Source organism: Carassius gibelio, chromosome B2 (genome assembly GCF_023724105.1).
Source record: "Carassius gibelio isolate Cgi1373 ecotype wild population from Czech Republic chromosome B2, carGib1.2-hapl.c, whole genome shotgun sequence".
Classification (NCBI taxonomy): Eukaryota; Metazoa; Chordata; class Actinopteri; order Cypriniformes; family Cyprinidae; genus Carassius; species Carassius gibelio.
Genome location: NC_068397.1, coordinates 12687094 through 12710974, shown reverse-complemented (window position 1 = coordinate 12710974; position 23881 = coordinate 12687094). Strand labels below are relative to the sequence as shown.

At 35.1% G+C, this 23881-nt stretch overlaps 1 protein-coding gene and 1 long non-coding RNA gene across 3 annotated transcripts in view; both read left to right on the top strand.

Annotated features, from left to right (window-relative positions):
- Nucleotides 1-19685, top strand: part of LOC127951029 (pre-B-cell leukemia transcription factor 1) — a 64439-nt gene extending 44754 nt beyond the window's left edge. The window contains exons 3-9 of one of the 2 annotated variants that reach the window (XM_052548631.1): nt 6834-7078; nt 7264-7454; nt 8309-8444; nt 8592-8751; nt 11044-11153; nt 13490-13579; nt 17125-19685. In XM_052548631.1, coding sequence (XP_052404591.1) covers nt 6834-7078; nt 7264-7454; nt 8309-8444; nt 8592-8751; nt 11044-11153; nt 13490-13579; nt 17125-17217 — 1025 coding nt within the window. In that variant the 3' untranslated portion in view covers nt 17218-19685. The remainder of the gene's footprint in view (nt 1-6833; nt 7079-7263; nt 7455-8308; nt 8445-8591; nt 8752-11043; nt 11154-13489; nt 13580-17124) is intronic. The other variant, XM_052548632.1, reaches the window with a different exon arrangement.
- The window catches only part of LOC127951034 (uncharacterized), a 198204-nt gene that overhangs the window by 113581 nt on the left and 60742 nt on the right, over nt 1-23881 (top strand). The gene's annotated exons all lie outside the window — the stretch shown is intronic.

Here is a 23881-nt window from a genome sequence, read left to right as displayed (position 1 = left end):
ATTAGAAATATATAATATAAAATACATAATTCTAGTTCTGCAGTAAAAAATGAAAATATAGATGCAAAATGTATTTGTTATATTAATATTAGTTTAGTTGATCCATCAAATTGGTTAGACCTTTATGCCAGCAGAGAGAGAAAAAAATAAATAAATAACAAAAAGCAACATTTATTATAATATATATATATATATATATATATATATATATATATATATATATATATATATATATATATATATATATATATATTTTTTTTTTTTTTATATGTAATTTATTCATGGACCTATTTTGAAAAAATAATAATACAAGAAACAAGAAAAAAAAAATATTGCTTTTAGCCAATAATATTTATATCAGTGCATCCCTGTTAGTAATCAAGTGATAAGGCCAACAATGGTAATATTTTGTTAGGATATATCATAAAACTTGCCTAAAATTGAATGTAAATTGTCTTTCAAATGCATGAAAAATCCACCCTGATCTTTTCTGGAAGCTGTACCTCTATCGTTTTACTTTAGATTCTCTCCATGCGTGTGTGAAGCCCCAGTAAAGTGTGTGATGTAGTGAGGTGCATTAGATGCTTGTTGGCTGACGGCATGAGTCTGCTTGGAGATCTCAAGTCTCAGGTTACCGTATTGACTGCATCTGGAGAGACTCCAGGGCCCAGCGCTGGCTGCCAGTGCCAGTCCAGGAAGGCAAACTTTCATCATCCTTGTCAGGGCCTTCACAAGCGCCTTGTTTGACCATACATCTTCCTAATTGTGACAGAATACTTCAACATCATTAATTAAACATGCTTTCATTTAAGACGCTCGCAGGGAGTTGAGGCCATGCAGGGAGGGGGCTGGGCAGTATCACTGGATGAAAATACAGCAGCGCTGGGGCGGCTTGTTTGCATTTGCTGTTTTTCCTTTCTTTTTTGTTTTGACTGGCTGGCTTTGTGGTTGTGTCTGTCTGTCTAGTTTTTATGGGATGGTGGTTGTGTTAGTGTAAACGCCAAATGACAAAATGAAGTGGTTTCTAAGAGGCTTCAGAAGGTTCCTCTGTCATCCGTATATTACAGTGTATCTTGTGTTTGTGTGTGTGTGTGTGTGCACGCATTCATTTCGGTGCTATTAATACAATGTAATGTCATTGATAGGGCCTCCTCCATTCACAGATTAATTATAGATGAGTACAGAGAGAGGTGGGATTTGTCTTCTGTCACCGTTCAATTAAAATATGCCAGAGAGGGACGATTACTTCATCTCTGGCTTTATATTGTCATGCTAGCCACAGCACAGTTATGTTCTCATTAATAAACAAATAAAGTTATCCTCTCTGACTTACCCTGTATGTGTGGTTAGATCCTCTAGTAGAAGGAAGTAATCAATTGGCTTAGTAAAATAAATAATGAATTTACACAACCATAGAAATAACTTATTTTGAAAGAAATCAATACTTAGCAAAGTAACAAGATTGTAAGAATGCAGACTGCTCTTTTTTGGATGCATTTTAACTTTGAAGCTGACTACATTGTTGATTTCTTGTGAATACAAAAATCAACCAATTTCTGTACAGTGTGATTGCTTTCTCAGGATCATGTGACACTGAAGACTGAAGAAATGGCTGCCCAAAATTCACAGAAATGAATTGCATTTTAAAATGTAATAGAAAATAACAGAATAAATAGAAAAACTTATTTAAATTGTAATACTATTCCACAATATTAAAATTTTTACCCACCCCAGACTTTTCAGTGGTGTAACCAATTTATAAATTCACTGCTTTATCAAGGCACTGCTGTGTATTCATATGAAGTAATGAAAGACTATACAGTATTGACATTTTTCAAGATATTGTACATTTTGATTTAAAAAGGGGGAATGATTACAGATTTTTGTACTTCTGTCTTCATTATGATATAACAGCCTCAATGAACTTTGAACATTGCAATAAAGTCAATCAATTTGAATTGTCAACTGTTCAGTGACATTTATTATCTTATTTAATTGATAATTAAGATGACCTAACCTAAAGATAACCTTAAGATAACCTAACCCTAACCCTAACCCTAAGTGACAAACAATGCGAGACTATAATGAACAGGTTTGTGTAATATATTTTTTATTTATTTGTTTATTTATTTTTTAACTGCCCCCATTAAAATAGTTATTTCTGGTCATCATTACATTGGCCTTTGGTAAATATTTACAATGTAGAAACACCTTATCGCTTATATAATGCCTTTTTTAATGGCAGCTTGACTTTTAAAAATGCTGAACATTGCAGAAAAAAACATATTCACACGTTCTACTACCAGGAAGTTTTGCAGAGAACTAAAGAGCCACGATTCTGCTGCGTGCCATATGTCTGTCTTTCTGATACAAAATCAGGCCAAATCCTCCTGTCTCAACAGTAATCCATTCCACTCTTTGACTCCCAACTTAATTCCCTGAAGTTGATACCAGCCTTGGTTTAGAAACTGAAAAGATAAACCCCCCTGACTAAACCTAGCTCGAAGCCCCTGACTGCGTTAGCGCCTCATTTCGCCTAAACTAAAGACTTTTTTATTGCTCCAAAGGAGGATTACAAGACTCTGCAACCTTGTGATCGAGCATACATTTTAAAAAGATTACAATTTAACAAACATGAGGAAGATGTGAGTTTTTCTGGGGATTATCACGGGGAATACCAGACTCGCTTGGCCTTGCTGTAGAAGTGAAGAGAGTGAAATTAGGTCTTGCTATCAGGTGCGTGGGTTCTAGATTGGCAAAATCAGCTGTGAAAAGTGAAACGCTCGGGAAAGCGACTGCTGGGAGGGTGAAATTAAGACTTGTCTGAGCAGAAGTCACATCTGAAAAGCCTCCAAAAGTGAAATGGTCCATTAGAGACTTCTAAAAACTGCTGCCGTTCATGATACTAAATAGCACACGAAAAAAAAAGACGATGGAAGAAGTGAGAGAGAAAACAAGAAAGAGAAAGATAGGGTAAGATGGGGTAACATGTAAAACCCATAAGAAAATGAACATTTGCATTGATTTTAGAGGTTAGAGAATCTATTTTTTTAAAATATATTTCTATTTCTATTTTAGTTGGACATAGAAATGTATTTGTTTGTTGGCCTTTGGAGTCCCCATGGCAGGTTGTTGTTATTGTGATCATTTCAATAATTTAAAGATTTTCCCACCCCAAATTATTTCAAAAATTGATTCTATTATTATTTTCTTGCAAATGAAAGGAATAACTCATTTATACATGTGACCCTGGAGCACAAAACCAGTCATAAGTAGCATGGGTATATTGTACATTGTATGGGTCAAAATGATTGATTTTTCTTTAATGTCAAAAATCATTAGGCTATTAAGTAAAGATCATGTTCCATGACGATATTTTGCACATTTCCTACCTATATATATCAAACCTTTTTTAATAGCAATATGAGTTGCTAAGAACTTCGTTTGGACAACTTTAAAGGTGATTTTCTCAATATTTAGATTTAATTGCCCTTTCAGATTCCAGATTTTAAAATAGTTGTATCTCAGCCAAACATTGTCCTATCCTAACAAACCATACATCAATGGAAAGCTTTTCAATTCTTTCATGTTTTAAATGATATATTGTATAAATCTCAATTTCAGAATATTGACCCATATAACTGGTTTTGTGGTCCAGAGTCACATATGTTATTTATTTTTGTGGCATCCTTTTTTTTTCTTTTTTGTAATTGTTCATCAAAGGTAACTACAAAATAAGAGGTATACAATGATTTTAGAAATGATTTAAATAATAGAAATAATAGACATTTCATTTAGTATTTTACACACTCAAAGACAAATTTAAACAACATTTGCAGGTCATTTTATGCCAGTCATGGGGCTGCAACAACTATAATAGCAAAGGTTTATTTATTTTCCCCCTAATGATATAATGGAGGACACATTATTATTTTACACGTTATTTACATTAATTAAAATGTAAAAATTTCACGGAGATATTTCTGTATCAGTCAAAACAAGTTGTTTTTAAAGAGGTCATCTTAACTCATCTTACCCTACAGACAGAGACAAAAGGAAGAAACCAAAGCAAGACAGAAATAGAGAATGATCTGCTCCTCGGAAAACTGTTAATGTTTGTCTGCGGGTGGTTGAGTTCAGCTCAGTTCACATCAGCAGCACATTGGACACACACACACACACACACAGGGCCGGCAGCATTATGGCCTAATCGATTGCCATGCCATTACTGAATCAAAATAAATAAAGTGCATTGCGTCGGTTTGGGTAATTAACCAACAGCAAAGTGAATTGTATGATTATCCGCATTCATTGTATTTATTTAATATATTTCATGCATTTAATTGTGCACTGGAGGATATGGTTGGAATGAATAAATCATTATTTGCCTCATTAGATTTCCTCTCCAGATGAACGTTGCGCACTTCTGGGCCTTGATTTCTTTAGTCGATGCTGTACACCAGTCACGTTCCACTGTTGCTGTCTCTTTCTATTATAAAGGCAGAAAAGACCCCCTCTTTTTCTCTTGTGTTGTGCTATTGATATACACTTGTGTTTTTCATTCGCCGTGAAATAGTTGGGTGGGCAGACAGTTGAGACGAGCCTGAAATTGGACAGTCAGAGTTTTTCGAAAACGGAGCAAGGCTTGAAGCCATCGTCAAAGAGTAAAAGCGAGGCGTGTAGGATGACGGCGGTACGAAAATCACTTTGCGAAACACACTTTGTACACGTGCGCCAAAGGACGCGCTATGGAAGCAGGATGTTGGCTGTACTGCTAGGAGTCTCTAGAGAAATCTGACCTCACCGGTGTCCCTCAACCCATGCCCTGAACTCTTGACCTCTAGAGGCCTCTGACAACCCCTGACATTTGCAGCGGAGTGAGCTGATTGGGTTCGGGGTTGTGGAAACAGATTGCAGCACGCCGGTTGCCTTACCCTCTGCTGTCATCTACAGAATGATGTCACAGGAACGTTTGCATTGCGTCTACTGCGGTAGACATTGATGGTTTTTGCAGCTTTACATATGTAATAAGCCATATGTTACAGTTATATCAGTAGCTTTTAACTGGTGGTGGGCTCTTCAGTCTCTTCTGTTTGGGTCGGAGAACACCGATGGAAAAAATAACGCTTAATGCAAAAAACTAAAACGAATATAACTAATCATATAACTCAATATAGGTTGCAGTGTTATAACATGTATTTACACAGATTAATATTAATTTTTTTCCATCAAGGGACATTTATTTGATAAAAAATACAGCGCATTTATATTAACATCAATATTTTGAAATATTATAAATGTCTTTACTGCCAAACATTTGATCAATTTAATGCATCTTTGCTAAATACAGATATTAATTTCTTTGAAATGACATATTTCCCGAACCCAGATTTTTGAAATGTATTGCAATGTAAATATTTTTATTGAACATTTTTATTATAATATATATTTGGTCAGCACTTGACGTCCACTGTAATTGTAACCCAAAAATAAATCTTTGCTTTATGCATTGATTATTGGTTTTATTTGCATTAACATTGATCTCCTGTTATCGCTGTGGATCTTCTACAGAAATGAATAGCTGCTTGTTTGTCAAATTCTTGGTAGATCTGGATTTGTGTGCTCTTTGTTACTGGTAGAATGGCTGCTGCTGCTGCTGTCTTCTGTCCGACTGCCTTCACTGAACAGAACTGAAGGAGAGACATCTAGTGGCACACGAAGAAACAACAGTTTATAGTTTTCTAATAACACTGCATAAACAGACAAAACTCCTTTGAGAGTCCTTATATAATCTTCTTTTCCTTCATAGTGTAGTAATAACCAACCCCACACAGAATCTTACACATCCTCTACGATTTGCATGTTTGTTTCCTGCTAATTTGATAATACTTCCTGCTACCGGTAAGAGAGTGGTACTCTTAGCTCTGTTTAACACATTTTACTAAATCATTTTTACCATATGTTACATTTAAATCAGGTAAACAGAGTGTTTGGAATAATCTGAACAGTACATGTATATCAGAGCAGCATCGGAGCTAAACTTTGCGGGAAGGTAGATGTTTAATGCACCTTTGTAACACATAAACAGTGATACATGTACAGTCCTGAAATAAAGAGCAGAGTTTCATGGAATATAAACTTAATCTACATATTGAATTAAGTTGAAAAAGGAAAGCTTTCAAGAGAACCTGACAGCTAAACATCTAATGAAAATAATCAGTGGATAGTGGGCAGACAAAAGAAAAAAAAAGCATTTCTCTGACATTTCTACAGTATGTATTAATACTAGTTTAGTTTAATGTTTTAAATAATAATTTTATGCTTTTACTCTTTAGTGGGTAAATATCACAAGATCAAGAACTAAGAATGAGTAGATATAATCATTTATTGTAAATGATTGTGCAGATCAATGAAATGATGGTTTTATTATCTCATACCCTGCCAAGATCAGTGTATAGTTCCACATTTTTATCACAAAGAAGAGAGCAATTAAAACGAAGGCCATATATTACTTCTCGAGCTCTGTAATATCTCATAAGGAGACAATGTGATGTTATTATGTTAATTTTATTACAGACATTTACTTTAACTTGACTATTATGAAGGTCACTCAAATGATAAATTATATATATGTGCTTCTCATTTTTAAGTGTCATATTGAGACATTGCAGTTCTTAGCTTTACTAATATTAGAAATGTTATTCCGAGTGTACGGTTAAACAGAAATGACCTACTGCATAGTCAAAGACAACTGAAAATGTCAGATTTTTGAGGATTTCCAGTTGTACCTACAAAATCACTCAAGTGTTTATTCTCTCTTCCTTTCTTGACAGTACTCAGTATCCGTGGAGCTCAGGAGGAGGAGCCACCAGACGCTCAGCTCATGCGATTGGACAACATGCTGCTAGCCGAGGGCGTGTCCGGACCGGAGAAAGGAGGCGGTTCGGCTGCTGCTGCGGCCGCTGCTGCTGCGGCAGGCGGCGGCGGGTCCGATAACTCGGTCGAACACTCAGACTACCGCGCCAAGCTGTCCCAGATCCGTAAGATCTACCATACAGAACTGGAAAAGTATGAGCAGGTGAGCCAACAGTGTTTGGTCTTCAGAAAAGACTCTGACCTCTGTAAACTCAAATGTTTTGAAACAACATTTTATAGGCCTAGCACACCAAAAAGTCCTCAGGATAGAATATTTGAGCAGCTCCTGTAGTTTTGTTTACATGCACATGAGATTGATGCATGTGCCGCCCCTCTGTGCATGTTCAGGCGTGTAATGAGTTCACCACCCATGTGATGAACCTGCTGAGGGAGCAGTCTCGCACTCGGCCCATCTCCCCTAAAGAGATCGAGCGCATGGTGGGCATCATCCATCGCAAGTTCAGCTCCATCCAGATGCAGCTCAAACAGAGCACCTGTGAGGCGGTCATGATCCTGCGCTCCCGCTTCCTCGATGCCAGGTCTGTATAACAGGATCTAATGCTGCATCTAATATGTCTCTAATTTCATAGCAAACTTTAAGGAAAAAGACAAGTTAGTAAAATATCAGCGAACCAAATGCACAAAATGTAACTAAGATAATTTTTTTTTGAAAAGTTTCCAAATACAGTATATACACTACCGTTCAAATGTCTGGGGTCTGTGAGATTTTATGTTTTTGGAGGAAATATTTTAAAGACTGTGAATTTTATAATATTTTATAAAATGTAAAAATATAATGAACATCTTAATATTTTGAAAATGTAGTTTATTCTTATGGTGGCAAATCTTCAGCCGTTATTCTTAAGTGTAACATGATCCTGCAGAAATTATTCTTATATGCCCATTTGGTGCTCAAGAAACATTAATATCCATGTTGAATCCATGTTGAGCTGCTTAATATTTTTGTGGAAACCTTTCCCTTTTTTTCATGGTGGTGGTGGGGGGGGGGTTCTTTGATAAATAGAAAATTCAATGAAATGACATTTATTTGAAATAGAAATGTCTCTATTGTCACTTGATCCATTTAATGTTCTTGCTGAATAAAAATAAATACATAAATAAAGAAATGTTTGAAAATTATATGTTTGAAACCCAACAAGTTTTGATTAAAAAGTGTGCTAATTAGTCAGATATTTTAATGGCATTCAATTATATTCATCCATTTTTACGTGTGAATGAAATGTCTAAACACTGTTTGGAACCGCTGTAGTATTTACACAGCAGGTTCAAATGTGGATGACTTTATAAACACCGTAGCTTCTGAATCAAGCTGGCATTGCTTTTTCCCTTTCTCATTTTCTCTCTTTCTCTCTGCTCTGTCATTTTCCATTAGACGAAAAAGAAGAAACTTCAATAAGCAGGCCACAGAGATCCTGAATGAATACTTCTACTCCCACCTCAGCAACCCGTACCCCAGCGAGGAGGCCAAGGAGGAGCTGGCAAAGAAATGCTCCATTACAGTCTCACAGGTGAGACACACCAACATTCACCCCATACAGTGATGCAGAATACATATGCATTGAAGTTAGTGGTCCAAAGACACTAAACAGCTCTCAAATGAGGTTGAAATTAATTTCTGTTCTTTCTGATGCGTTCATTAATTCTTGTCTCCTCAGGTATCCAACTGGTTTGGAAACAAGAGGATCAGATACAAGAAAAATATTGGAAAATTCCAAGAAGAAGCCAACATGTACGCTGCCAAAACCGCCGTGAGCGCAACCAACGTCTCCACCCACGGTAGCCAAGCCAACTCGCCTTCCACCCCAAACTCGGCCGGTGAGCATTGCAACAAATCGACACACAAACAACAGATGTGCTTGTTTTTCACTGGTCTTTAATACGCTTTAGAAACTAGTCCTGCTAGGGGTGCAGAAGCAGAACATTTCGTTTCATCAACTGGCAGAAAAGTACTTCACCATGATAATGTTTTGAATATTCAACCATTTCCGCTTTTAATGTCCTCCTTTTACTGTAGCATTCCCATAATACCTCTCTTTATGACGTCCATATCTGCCTCCTCTTTATCTACATCAGCAGCTTGGCCTGTAGCATTGCTCTTATACGGTTTTTCTATTTCCAAAACCAATAATTCAGCTTTTACTCACCAGTACTCCGCTTTAAATAGTTTTTGGCTCAAATGATATTCCGTTTTATCTGGTGTGAACGTACCTAAGCTATTAACTGGCTTGGTCGCTGTTGTCTGTTTGACCTCCTGGATGTCATTATGACGAGATGGTCAAGCCTTTTGTCATGTAGCCTTGAAGTGATTAGAGGTCCATGTACATTTGATTAGTGCCCTGCGGCTTTTAAAGCGGAAATTAAGTTAAGCCCTGCTCTCTCTTAAACATCTAGGGAGTTCTCCTCCATTAAAAGACAAATAGCATTCGTTAATTCCTTCTGTGACTCAATTAGCACATCCTGAATGACTTGGCTGTGGCAGTGTAACTGTACTGTCCATCTTAGATGTCACTGTAGAATTAATAGAAGTCTGTTTTGGTCCTTCTTTACCCATTGTTATTCCGGAAACACTTTAATGGCTATTGTAGTTTTTTTTAGTGATAAGCTAATGGTGCGGTCACATTTGGTGAAAGTTCAATAGAAATCGTCAATAGGGTAGCAATGTATGAAGCACGGCTCACATAAAAGTCAGTTCCAAACAAAGCAGCTTTCCGTGTGATCAACTCTAATGTGAAATCTGCATAGGGAAATCTTTCGCCCTCAAGAACGTATGAATTCTTATTGGAATGACAAGGATTGACCTGCACAAAATTAGCTGAAAAACAGTAAATATTACTGCATCTTAATACTTAATGTGTATATTTGTGTCATTTAGCTACAATATATCTCTCTCTACTAAAACAAAACAGCTTAAACTTGCCTAGGGCCGTTAGCTAGCCATCCAGCCTTGCCAAGATGGTCAGACAGGTCTGTTTTGATGGTTTTAGAGGGATTTGGGAACTGGTCAACCAGCTAAAGACCAGCATGTCCAGGCTGGAAAAACAGCTTTGAAGAGTAAACAACTTTAGGCAGACCTGCAGGGCTGTTCCTAAACCTATTAAACTGCCGTGCTGTCTACTTTCTATATAGACAATCCTTTTCTAACTGAAAAGGAACCTGAAAAGGGACTGATTTATTTTGCTCGCTAGCATTAAAAAAAAAAAAGTGTAGTGCTTCTCATGTGAAGTGCACTGGAGACTAGAATGGACAATTTATTTAGGTCTGGTTGATAAATCAATACATAATATTTACTGGAAAAAAATGAATTCACAATCTCGATAATAAACTGTTAATTCTCCATATTTAGTCTACATCTTAGATGATCAGTTGTGTGTCAAAACTCAATCGGCTAAAATACATTTGGTTTAACTTGAAGAAATTATGACATTAATATATTACTAGTCTAAAATGTACTTCAAGTAATAATAATAATAATAATATTTTTAAAGAAATTTCATACAACCAAGATATGTTTCATCCATGTTTACTTTTACAGTATACAACGTTTTTTTTGTCCAGCACTTTATTTGACAAACAAATAGAAATGCAATATTTTGTTATATTTTCAGTTGGTTACCTTTTAAAATGTATTGATTAAACTGCTAATACATTTGCATAGGGCTCTCAATTAAAAGTTACATTTACTTTTGAACAAACACATGATATTTGCATTCTCCAGTCTATCAATAAACATGTGGAATGCAGTTATTTCGCCATTAATGGTTTGAAATTAATTTTGTGATATTGATATCAAATGATATTGAAACTAACAGTGCAGTCCTATAATAGATATACCTAGCAAACAGAAATATTAGGTACTTTTGGATTAAATAAATGAACTATAAATATAATTATATCAAACAGAATTTCTCTCAGCTCATTCTAACCTTGGATTTAGGATTTGGAATCTGTACCGAGCTTGTGTGGTTTTCAACACATAACCCTCACATACAGTATCAGCTCTGCACTACTAACACTCCTTACTTCAATCTTACTGTTGCATGACTGTTTCATGTCTTTATCTATCCCTATCTTTCTCTGTCTCTTTCTCTCGGCCTCTCTTCCTCTTAGGTTCTGCTGGTTCTTTTAACATGAACTCCGGGGACTTGTTCATGAGTGTGCAGTCTCTGAATGGGGACTCATACCAGGGGGCCCAAGTGGGGGCCAACATTCAGTCACAGGTAGGGAGAGTCGCTAAGAGAGAGGGCAGATTACCAAAACTAATTTCACTCAGTTAAACCTAATCACACATTGTGCTGTCATAATGGCGGTCCTGATAATCCCATTCACAAAATCACATCTGGCCTGGATCCATCAATACTATAATTATTTTTTCTGCCTCTATTTATTGAATTTCTAAGGTTACGTCCACATTAATCCGGATACATTTGAAAATGGCGTTTTTGTTTTAAAATGCTCTCCATCCACACTAGCGTTTTCAAGCATCTTCCAAAAGTGTGTCATCCACACTGAAACGTCAGAAAAAAGGTTTATTCGCTTTCTGCGCATTGTAAAGCCTCAGAAAAGCTCACTGCAGATGACACACGGAATGTGTCATGCTTTCATGTTGTTTTTCTGATAGGATTATTTTATTTACAAAAATAACTCACCATTAACTGACGCGTCCAGGTCGCAACTGCCCTCGCAAATAGAAATCGCGAGTAAATTTGCTTTCATCTTTGCAGGACTGTGATATGAAGTAACACAGTGTACAAAGTAACACAACTATAGGAATAGTGTGAAAGTGCATAACACATAACGTGCACAATGCCAGTATAAACAAGGATATCTATTGGTATAATTTGCGTCACATGACTAAACTTGCGTCATCGTTTTCAAAAGCCTCCGTTTTCACAGTCTACAGTCCTACTATGCGAAAACGGCATTTTCAAATGTATCCACTTTGGAGAGAGGTTTTTTTTTTTTATTAAGTTCAGTTTTCCTTGATTAAAAATGGCATCTCAGTATGGGTGGAAGGCCAAGATGTAGAAAAAATTATGCATTTTCAAATGAAAACGTATTAGTGTGAACATGGCCTATGAAAGGATTCTTAGGATTGTGCTGCTGCCTTTTTACGTTTACTTTGTTGACTGAGCTTTGATATCCACAAAATCCCCCTTGCAAGCAAGCAAGTGCTATTCTGTAAAAATAAATAAATATTTTGTTCTTGTGTTTGCCCATATTTTCATAGGAAGTTTCTCCGTTAGAACTGAATGGCATGTCTATGTCATATCTGATCAAATAGTCATCATCTTGTTATATATCCTTGTCACAACAAAGTTCATCTCTCAGCGCCAGCTTGCTCATCATAGAGTCCGGAGCGTGTACATTTCTGTTCGGCCGCGGCTGACATGACGGGCCTTCTGACCTTGAAGACTGACTGGGGTTACAGTTTGCCTCAAGCAGTTGTACACTGCTCCGTGGCCATTGTCAACTTCCAAATGAATAGACCATCAAATACAGTCTTGGAAACAATACAGCTCTTGTCAGCGGGTTTGAGTATCTGTCATGCTGTCACATCTGCCACCGTGGCGGCCTGACCTTGCCCGGCACACTAGCATCCAAACACAGGGTGTTTCGGTTTGTCCCCCTTTGACGTTCTGAATATTTTCATCCCATAACGAAGTAACTTCTCCAAAGGCTCAGGGTGCTTCATGAATATTCAGTGCTGGAATCCCAGAGGGAATCTTCTGAAATGAGTTCATGTGGTGCAAGAGTTTTTTTGTGTATTATGAATGTAAAGAGTAACAAAATATATAAAATCTGTTGCATATAGCAGCTCTGTGGCGCAATGGATAGCAGCGTATAAAATGCATGTAATTTAATATGTATGCATGCATATTTTTAAATATAAATTAAAAAATATAAAGTGCTGTCAAAGGATTAATCACATACAAAATAAAAGTTTTTGTTTATATAAATATGTGTGTACTGTGTATATTTATTATGTATATATAAAGACACACTCACAAAGTATATATTTAAAAAATATTTACATGCATATATTTATATTTATATAATTTATATTATATATGAATATGTTTAATATACAAATATAAACATTTTCTTAAATATATACATGCATGTGTGTGTATTTAAAAATACATAATAAATATAAACAGTACACATTTATTATGTAAACAAAAACGTATATTTTGGATGTGTTTAATTGCGATTAATTGTTTGACAGCACTAAATTGTAAATATATTACTCTGCTTTATTGCTTTATAACTGTATTATAATTTGTATATTTGTGTTTTTTAATGACATTTAATTCTCTAAATTCACTCCAATAATTACACTGTAAATGTTTATTTTTTCATATCAGTCTGGAAACATATCGTGTCCTTTGTTTGATATCTGTAGCACAAACATTTCATTCAACATTTGATGACCTTTTTGGCTGCCAATATCCTTTTGATATCTGGGTGACCTTTTCTCAGCACAAACGTCTTTGTTTTGTATCTGTATTGTCTGACCCTGTCTTTTGTTTGTGTTGTGTTCTTCTGTCTGCAGGTGGATACTCTTCGCCATGTTATCAGTCAGACAGGAGGATACAGTGAAAGCCTCGCTGCCAGTCAGATATACAGTCCACAGGGCATCAATGTGAGTCCAAACTTAGCTTTTTTGTCAAGACAAATGCCATTACGATATTTAAAATTTGGGGTTGGTACTATATATATATATATATATATATATATATATATATATATATATATATATATATATATATATATATATATATATATATATATTAATAGTCTCTTATGATCACCAAAGCTGCATTTATTTGAACAAAACATACAGTAAAACAGTAATATTGTGGAATGGAATCACAACTTCACAAAAAAAAAAAAAAAAAAAAATGATTTTAATAAATTTTAAAATGTAATTTATTTCTTAATCCAGCCATTTCTCCAATCTTCAGTGTTACATGATTATTCAGAAAGCTAGTGAAAAATAAATATACCAAAATGTATTTGAAATACATTTATTTCATGTACAGGTCTACTACAGATACATTTACATATTTATGTACTTAATAAAAATATCCTGCAATTGCAAAAAATAAAAATAAAAAAATAAAAATAAATGTGTGCTTAATGCACTTTAATTGTGTGGAAGTCTTACTAAAGATATACTGAAGTATATTTGATTGTGCTGAAGCCGAACTATTGCAGGAATAAGAAATATTATTCAAAAATCATGCAATCCTCATCAGTAGTGACATCAAAACCCATTTTAGGTTGTTATTCCAGTTATTCCAAAAGAAGTCTCTTCTTTTGTATGTCAGTAAATATGTTAGTAGATATTGACTATAATTAGTGTAAAATAAATGCATTTTAAATGTTTTACTTTTTTTACCAGTGAAATCTAATATACTGATTTGGTCCTCAATAAATGTTGTATTATTATTATTATTATTATTATTATTATTATTATTAGTGTTGAAAACAGTGCTGCTTAACATGTTTGTGGAATAAAAAAAAGAAGAAATCTTTAACCATGTAAAAGCTTTAATGATCAGTTTAATGCAAAAACAAATCTGACCCCAAAACTTTAAATGGAACGGATTTGTGTACACAAAATAAATACTGTGTATCTACTGTATATATACATTATATATATATATCTGTCTAGTGGTGCCAGCGAAAATATGTACACTAGGAGCAGTCATCAAGGCGACCGTAAATGTGACCGCTGATCACCTTGGCTCCTTCAGCCACATAAACACCAACAGCATCAAAGAAGCCCAGACACAGGTGTATTCAGGCCATCAAACTCATTCAGAGCCTGAGATGGTGTCCTCCACCACAGCTCTGAGTGCACATTAAAAGAATTGTGTTAACCAGAGCAGATGAGCAGCTCCAACCATCAGTTTTATACTGGGGGAGGAGTGTTTAAGAGAGAGGGAGAGGGAGACCGGGAACACAAACGGCAGAGGCCAGCATGTAAAATCCACAGCGACAAGCCGTGTCGCCAGCAGAGGAAATTGATCAGACAGTCTCAAGGGAGGGCTGAGTAGAGATTTGGGACAGCAATCCAAGTGCATTGGTCATATCACACATCTGCCACCTTAACAGCACTGACAGGGAGCCAGCAAAGTGTGAGGAGGGGGAAAAAAAGGAAAAAAGACAAACACACTAACAAAGTCTCTCTAAATAGCCGCTCTGATGCAGAGCTGAATGTGTCCTGTGGAAGTGGCCCAGTGCTTCTGTGCCACCTATGGCTGATGGAGAGCATGTTTTTGTCAGGACAGCTTACAGTGATGTTAATTCAATTTTTGAGGTCATTAGAATACAATACTTATGAATTCAGTAATGACGTATTATCTGAAAAAATATTTAATTAACTTACATTTTACATTTACATTACATTAATATTTAGTATGTTTTTTTATCAAAAAGGGACTTACAAATTAGGACAATGGAAGCAATCAATACCAACATAAGAGAAATTATATGTAAGTGCTATAACAAGTCTCAGTTAGCTCAACGCATAGCACATAGCAAGGACTTTTAAATAATATAAGAAATAAAAAGAAAACACCACTATAGAACAGATAGAATAGAGCAAGCTAGTGTTAGAGGTCTTTTTTGCTTTTGTTAATTGTATAATAAATGAAAAAGAAAACAGATAGAATACAAAAAGATTAGAAAGCTAGTTAGAATTTGTATTTTATTTTTTAGAATATAATTAGAATAGTGAGTGCTAAAGTTAGAGGGACAAATAAAGATGGAAGATGTTTTTAGATGTGTTTTTAGTTTTTTTTACTATGTAATTTTTAAAGTAAATAGTTCTGAATAAATATCTGAATAGACATTTTATCTGAAAATTTATTTTATTCACATTTCTGAATTAAAATCTGTGAAGACTTTTTATTAAAAAAAAAAGGTTTTGAAGTAAATATGTCTGAATTAAAGTCTAAAAACATTTTGAATTGTTGTGAATTAAATACAAGTCTAAATAAAGATCTAAAATAAATATTTTATCTGAACACTTCTTTAATTCACATAGATTTTATATGGAAGTTTATTTTTTAAATCTTTTCAAAGTTACATGTAAATATTTCTGAAATAAATTCAATCTGAAAAGACAGTTTAGCCTAAGTGTAAATATTTAAAGATGAATTTTTGATTTATTCACATATATTTGGAATTTAATCGCTATCTTCAAATGCTGGCACTTAAAAAAGATTACATTTTTAATTATTATGTTTAATTATTTTTCAGCGACATACTCCTGCAGTCGTTTCTAATGAATAAATAAATAAAAAACTTCTGTTTGATATCAACTGATTTCATGTTCGTATCAAGAATTCATTCAACAATATTTTATACTGGAACACCTATAACCATAAATAACAAAGAAGAAAGCGGCAGCGAACATTTGCATCATAACGCTGTAATAATGTAGCCAGAGAAAGTGTCTCAATCTTCCAACAAATTCACTGTCTTAAATAACATGATGTTTTTCCTTCTCCACCCAGATAAGTTATTCGCCTTTTTTTCGGCTGTGGATAATGACGGCCTGAGACATAAAGCATTTATGTGGGGGAGCTTTCGTCTTGCCCATGCACTGTAATTACGCCTTTGAAATAGACATGGGGTGTCACCAAAGCTGAAGATTTGAAAAGTTTTTTTCTCTCCTCGCTCTGCTCTTTCTTTTTTGATTACAGACTGCCTCTATCTAAAATAACAGGCTGGGAAAATAAGAGGCTGCCAAAGCCCATTTCTAGTCCTTTTTCTGATGGCATGGAAATTGCTATTAATGCCCCAAATGCTCTTTAGGCAACCTGTCTCCCGGATATGAAATGGCCTCGATTTTAGGTGCCCATTATACTTTCATTCCTTTAGCCAATGTGATAATTTGCAATAATTGATTCCTCCATCATCTGTCTTTTGAAAATCATGTTCTGAAAATCACTCGTAATATGCAGCATAATGTCGTTCCTTTTTACTGCCTCACTTTGTGACTCACTTCTTGCAAAAGCGTGTTTATAGTGAGGGAATTCATCATGGTTGCTCTCGTTTAGATTTCACAATGGGGTTTGTAGACGCTTGCTTGCGTCTTTGCATTTGGATGAGCGTTGAAATATGCACTTTTTAAAATTTTGTCTTTGTTTTTTTTTTTCGTTTTTCTCACTAAAGGCGAACGGTGGCTGGCAAGATGCCCCGACACCCTCCTCAGTGACCTCACCCACGGAAGGACCCGGGAGCGTCCATTCTGACACCTCCAACTGATCGGCACCATCCATCCTCACAGCACGTGGGATCTTCAGACTAAAGATCCAGCGCTCCACCCTCCTCAGATTTGGATTAACATCCTTCATGGCCACACACAATCATGCATACTACCATGGAACATTTGGGATACTTAACAAGATTTTAGAAAACAATTATGAATTTAAAAAAAGAAGAAAAAAAGATGTGTTTGTACAGTTTTCACAGTGTATTTTAGGCGGGACAGGGCGACTAACAAAAACCTGTGACTGTTTCAGTCTTATGAGGCAATTGTTAATAATGGAACAACCAGTTTTTGTGTTTCAATTTAAATGCTTCATTCTACCTCTCAGAAAAAAAGAAAAAAAAATACATGAAAGAACAGTCCTTGTTTTCTAAAAAAGAAAAAAAAAATGTTACCACTTGATATAATGCTTGAGAGGAAGCTCTCCTTATTGGTACGGTCAATTATTATTGCCTCTTTTGTTTGTTCATAGTGATACTGACTATTTGTTTTTTGTTTGTTTACTGTTTCTCCTTTATCGTTTTTCAAAAGACCCTCCGATATCAGTTCAGCTATATCCAAGTATTTCCTTTGCCTTTGATAAAACAGTTTTTTTCTCAACTAGGGTGTGTGGAGGTCAGTCATACCATTTCAAAGCCGATTATCATATTTTCCCCATAAAAGCCATCAAAAGCTGTCCATTAGATGATGGAACATGCTTATGTTTATCGTAGAGAGCAGTCCAAACAACTCTGTTGTTGTAGATTTCATTTGGAGTCATTTCCTCACTCTGTTTGTTTTTGAGGACACTGTCTGCGAGTCGATGAAAATATAACTGATTCCGGAAATGGCGGAAGCATCAAGTCATTATGGTCTGTAATGATATTTCCTCCCCGCTTTCACTTCAGATTGCTTTCAAGCGCTCCCTTATTCCCTTTCTCCCTTAAGTGAAGGAATTTGACATAAAGAGCAGTATATTTGTTTGGTTTATATAGATGGATGCCCTTTACTACCCCAATTTTTTTAGATCAAGCACTAATGCTCTTTATTGTTTTGAATCGAAATTTGTTTTAGTATAGTCCCTTTTTAAAAATGGTATTCCTTATTATCTTATTTGCTCCCACGAAAACCTTGAGTGTTTCATCAAAAGGCCACGCTTTAACAAATGCGAACATAACATCTTGTTGTTTTCCGTGTAATTTTAACTATGAGAGCCAACTGTGAGTGTACAGTTTTAAAAACAAGCAATCTGCTTTTAACATCACAGCCGAGTGTTGCCGGTAACCAAAATCCTTTGTGTAAACGCTGTAAAAGAATATGAAATATCATGCTCATAGCTGTTTAAACATAATGAGCTTCTTTTTTTTTTCAGAAGCATTTGTAAGGACGTCAGAAATTCAGATGTGCAACATACAAGCATGTCTCTGCCAGAAATCTCATGTCTTATTTCTGTTGGCCAGTTGGTATTGCTGATGCCACTGTTTCCATTGTGAAATCATGACGGATTCAGCTCTTCTGCCTAATTGAAAAAAATGATCTTGAAAAATCCAATAGTTAACTAATTTTTGTTGAAAATATATCCCTGTCTGTCAGGGCTCCGGGTAATGAAGTTTGTTTTGCAGTACATTGAATCAGAATCCATTTAAATGGGGAAGTCATTAAGTTAATAAGATTTGGGCATTTCGACGGTCACTCTTAGCTGTGTTTATGCAGGTAAAGTGCCATACAAGCGCTTAATCTTTATGGACCCTTTGCCCTGAACCCAGAAATCCAGATCAACAGCTTTCAAACACTGACTTGACTTGGGGTGAAGCCAATCAATCGCTAATATGACCTCGCTGTCTAATATATTATTATCCCCTATTAATTTGTGCTCTCTAACATATGTTCTACCAAAAACATCTTCTTGAACAATTGCCAAAAAGGAAGACGCTCCACCTCTTTAACAGATTTTGGGTGGAAATGTTTGGGAATGTTCATCGCTATTCACTGTCAAAACCAAAAATGTAAAAAACTGAAAGTAGCTTGTGTATGTATAAGAAACAGAAATATGTGACAGATATTTCATTGCCTTTGCCTTCAATAATGGCTCTGAAGATTCTTTTCTCTCTTTATTCATTGTTTCTTTTGTTTAGCTCTCATTATCAAGACATTCGGAAACACCAGTTCATATTTTTTTGTAATAGTTTGAAGATGATCATGCTTATCCATATGAAAATACAACCATATGTCATCTGTTATTCGAATGAAATGCGTTTATGACTCACTCTAGTTTTCTGATGGTTGCCATTGTGAAAATGTATATATATTTTGTGAAATAGACTTGACCACACCTGCTATAAATGCATTATTAGACTTCACAATTATGTACCATATGAAGCATTGAAGTCCAGACTGTTGTGTTTGGGTTTCCCTCACAATTCCCACACACTTTGTCTCAAAATTGACATGATTATCATCAATAAATGTTGTATTGCTCACTGAACAGTATTGATACACATCAGTATGTACTTTGTCAAATTCTCTGTTTTGTTATTTTTTATAAAGGTTTTACAGGGTTCAATGCTTTTCTTGTTTTCAGTTCATGTTTAGGGACCGTTTTAGTAATATAGTAAAGGAATTATGGATACACATCTATAAAAGGTTTCTGTAATTTGGCATTAGATAACTCTGTCCATGACTTAGCACTTCTGGTCCAAAATCACATAATTTCTTAAAGTCAACATTTTAAAGTCAGCCCTTAACACATTATCTAATTTTACTTTATTGCATGTGTTTTGCTTACAATAAAATACTGCAGTGATTTAAGTAAATCCTGATGGTTTTTATTTTTTTTATATTTTTATTTTTTATTATTAGTTTTGTCTGCATATATACAATTACATTCTAAATGTTTGAATGTTTGGGGTTGGTAAGTTTTTTTTTTTTTTTTTTTTTTGAAAGAAGTCTTACCAACACTACATCTATTTGTTCACAAATTCAGTAAAAACAGTAATATTGTGAAATATTAATACGATATTAATACAACTTTTTCTGTATTTGTTTATACTTGGGTCTAGGAGACGAAGCCACAGTGAAAGTCACAAATGCAGTCGAATAAAGATTATACTGTATGTAAATTAATATATAGTATAACAGTCATTTATGCTTATGTGTCTCCTCCGTAAGTGTTTAAGTAACAATAAATATGAATTATTGTGCATAAAGATATTTTGGTAATAATAAAAAAGTAATAGAAAACTATTTTACATATATATATATATATATATATATATATATATATATATATATATATATATATATATATATATATATATAAACATATATTATCATACCAGTGTTATACATTTTATAATGATTTAATAATTTATTTATTATATAAAATGTTTTGTAATTTATTCAATCATGAAGTTATCTTCTATCTATCTTTCTTTTTTTTCTTTTTGATTTTTTTGAAGCATTTCAGATGGTGTTTAGATTATATGATGACACTACCATTTCAAAGTTTGTGGTCATTTGTGTGTGTTTTTTTTTTTTTTTTCATGAAATAAATTAATACTTTTATTCAGAAAGAACCACAAATGTCAGTAAAGGCATTTACAATATAACAAAAAAAAATATATATTTTTTTTTTTCTGAACAAATGCTGTTCTTTTAAACTAAAATAAATATCATGGTTTCCATCAAAATATTGAACAGTACAAACAATAATCATGTTTTAATAATAATAATAATAATAATAATAATAATATTAAATTATTGAACATCAAATTAGCATTTTAAAATGGTTTCTGAATGATCATGTTACAACAAAGACTAGTACTGCTGAAAATTCAGTTTTACCCTCACAGGAATAAATTATATATTTAAATATACAGGAAAATATACATTTTCTTTTCATTATCTTGGGCTGAATATCATAGTAAGCTCTGTGATATTAGTTACACAGACCTTCGTGAATGTCATCGTGTTCCTGCTCTGAGTTCTGTCATTCCCACAAAGAGTGAAAGTGGGCCAAGGTCAGACCTAGACTTCACAGGTCTGTCAGGGTCTCATGCCTCTGGATTCAGCTTTAAGCTACTCAGCCTCAGGAGTACTGGCACTGTTTTATATATACATATTCTGGCAGCCATTTCTCACTGCCTTCCATGAGGGGGGCTGAGGGGTGTGAGGAGGGCCGAGGGTTTTAACATGTCTCCCACCTCCACAGGCCCATACTGACCCAGTCTCCCACCTCCAAACCGCAAACAACCCCACACGTCTTTCACCCTTAACATCCTGAATCCCGCTCATCCACATCTTCCACTTGTCAACACGTGAGAGAGATGTGAACGCTAACAGAAATGTGAAATTGTCCTCTGTAATGTCAGATCTTATTTCGCTTCCACAGTGGAGAATATTGTTGCTGAAAAAAGCTGTAGAATCTCTAGATCACATAGAGGACGTTAACACAGATGTTGATTAAAATACGGATTATTTTGACATTGTAATTAATACAAAACTGTGAGAAAGGTGTAGTGTAGTGTGTAGTGTATTGGTAGGACGTATCAGTTTACATTTGAAACATTCATTTTGCTATTAACTGTAATAATCTAGTGAGTGAGATTTTTGTAAAGGCACGAGTCTGACAACAGCCAGTGCTCCACACCATCTGTCTGGAATTACATGAGTCAGAAAAACAACAACATTAAATCCAGAAGAACTGTGGCAACATCTCCAAGACACCTGAAGAGACCTTCCTACAAAAGTTGTTGGGGAAAACGTTTTGACTTTTTAAATGCAATGGATGGTCACACTGTTGATTTAGATTTATATTTCTTTTCTTCAGGCATCTTGGAGACTTTGCAAAAGGAATGTTTGGATTAACAATATGTTTATATAACAATAAGTTTCAATCAACAGGAGATATTACAAATCTGCCTAGAAGATGACGCGTGTCTATATCGGCTTAAAGCAAGGCGAGGAGGACAGTTTGAGTGGCCAAAGACGCCTCAAAGATCACACCTGGAGAATACAGTTGAGTGTCTGACTGCTAGATATGTTATAATGGACCATGTTTGGATTTTCTAACGGGGCAATGATCCAAAAATAGACATCAAAATCAGAACACAAATGGGTCACTGATCACAACATTAAGGTCTTGCCATGGCCAACCCAGTTCCTTGACCTGAACCTTATAGAAAATGAGTAAGTTGAACTGAAGAGGAGAAACAACATCTGATCTCCATGATCTGATCTATTGTCAGCCATTCTCCAGACTCATCAGACATTACAGGTGAAGATTCAGAGCTGTTATTCTGGCAAAAGAAGTTTTAAGGAGTCTTAAAGTATTGAATAAAAGGGCGCCATTAATTGTGGCCAAGTGTATAAAAAAAAAAAAAAAAAAAAAAAAAAAACTTATAACACACATCTTATTACAATTATGTGTTGAAAAGTCAGACAATGGCTTGTGGCTGAAATAAATACTGTTGACTCGTGTGACTATTGATATTGTGTGCTATTTTGTTTTCCTGCATCCATATACCAGGAGAACAGATTCAATGGCATTGACAGCGAATCCAGCACTGTGTATTGGGAAATTAAAAAGGGCAATAGGAACATCTGTGGCCAGTTCCATTTAATTCTCTTTATCTGTTTGGCGCTGTTGGAGCCTCCCCGGTCGCCTCGGTGTCATTTGGCATTCCATCTCACGACTGATCTTCTCAGGTTTGAAAGGACAGGACAAATCCCAGAGATAGGCCGTCTGGTCCAGACGCACAGCGTCTGCATATCAGCCGCTCACAGGAGGGATGAGAAATCCCCTTCCTGACACTCGCAAAGGCTTCCTTTGTGAAACCTACTGAATTATCTGAGCTCTGCACACATAAGCTTTGGTGCCAGTCAAATATTGAGCGGCTTCCAGCCAACTTTAAATTATATTGAGCCCATGTCTTTCCTCCAAACGGAAATGTAGGACCAGCGGATGCCTGCTTATTTTCCCTTTTGTATTGTGTTTCAGATCATAAAAGTTTTATTAAAATTCCGAGCACCTACACAATTTAATTGTTTGCTTAAAATGAAGGTTTATTTTTAATATTTTAATAATTTTAACTGGAAAAGTTAAAGGTTGGTGCATGTAAATTTTTCAATTTTCAATATAAACAGCTGCACGACAGGGCCGGCAATACCACGACTTAGGTGCTCTTGAGCAAGGCATTGAACCCCCACCTGCTCCCCGGGTTCCGCAGCATAAATGGCTGCCCACTGCTCTTTGTGTGTTTTCACAGTGTGTGTGTTCACTGCTCTGTGTGTGTGCACTTTGGATGGGTTAAATGCAGAGCACGAATTCTGAGTATGGGTCACCATACTTGGCTGAATGTCACGTCACTATGCTATTCTATGACTTTAGCAATTTAATTTACACTTCTACATTCAAGTTAATTAGTTTGAATGAGAAGCAAGTGAATAAAGACTGAAAGTCAATGTTTAATGTTCAGAAAATTATTATTTCAAGAAATGTTGGCCCATTCATGTTTGCCGTCCCAAGCAGGGTTGCAATGTGTTCATTTTATTATAAAAAAAGCGATTGTTTTACTTGAAAATTTTAATAATTGTATTTTATTGTCAAATTATTTTAATTTTGTCTTGTACATTTTTTTTTATTATGTCAGCCAATACATTTTAAGCTGGCATATGGTCATG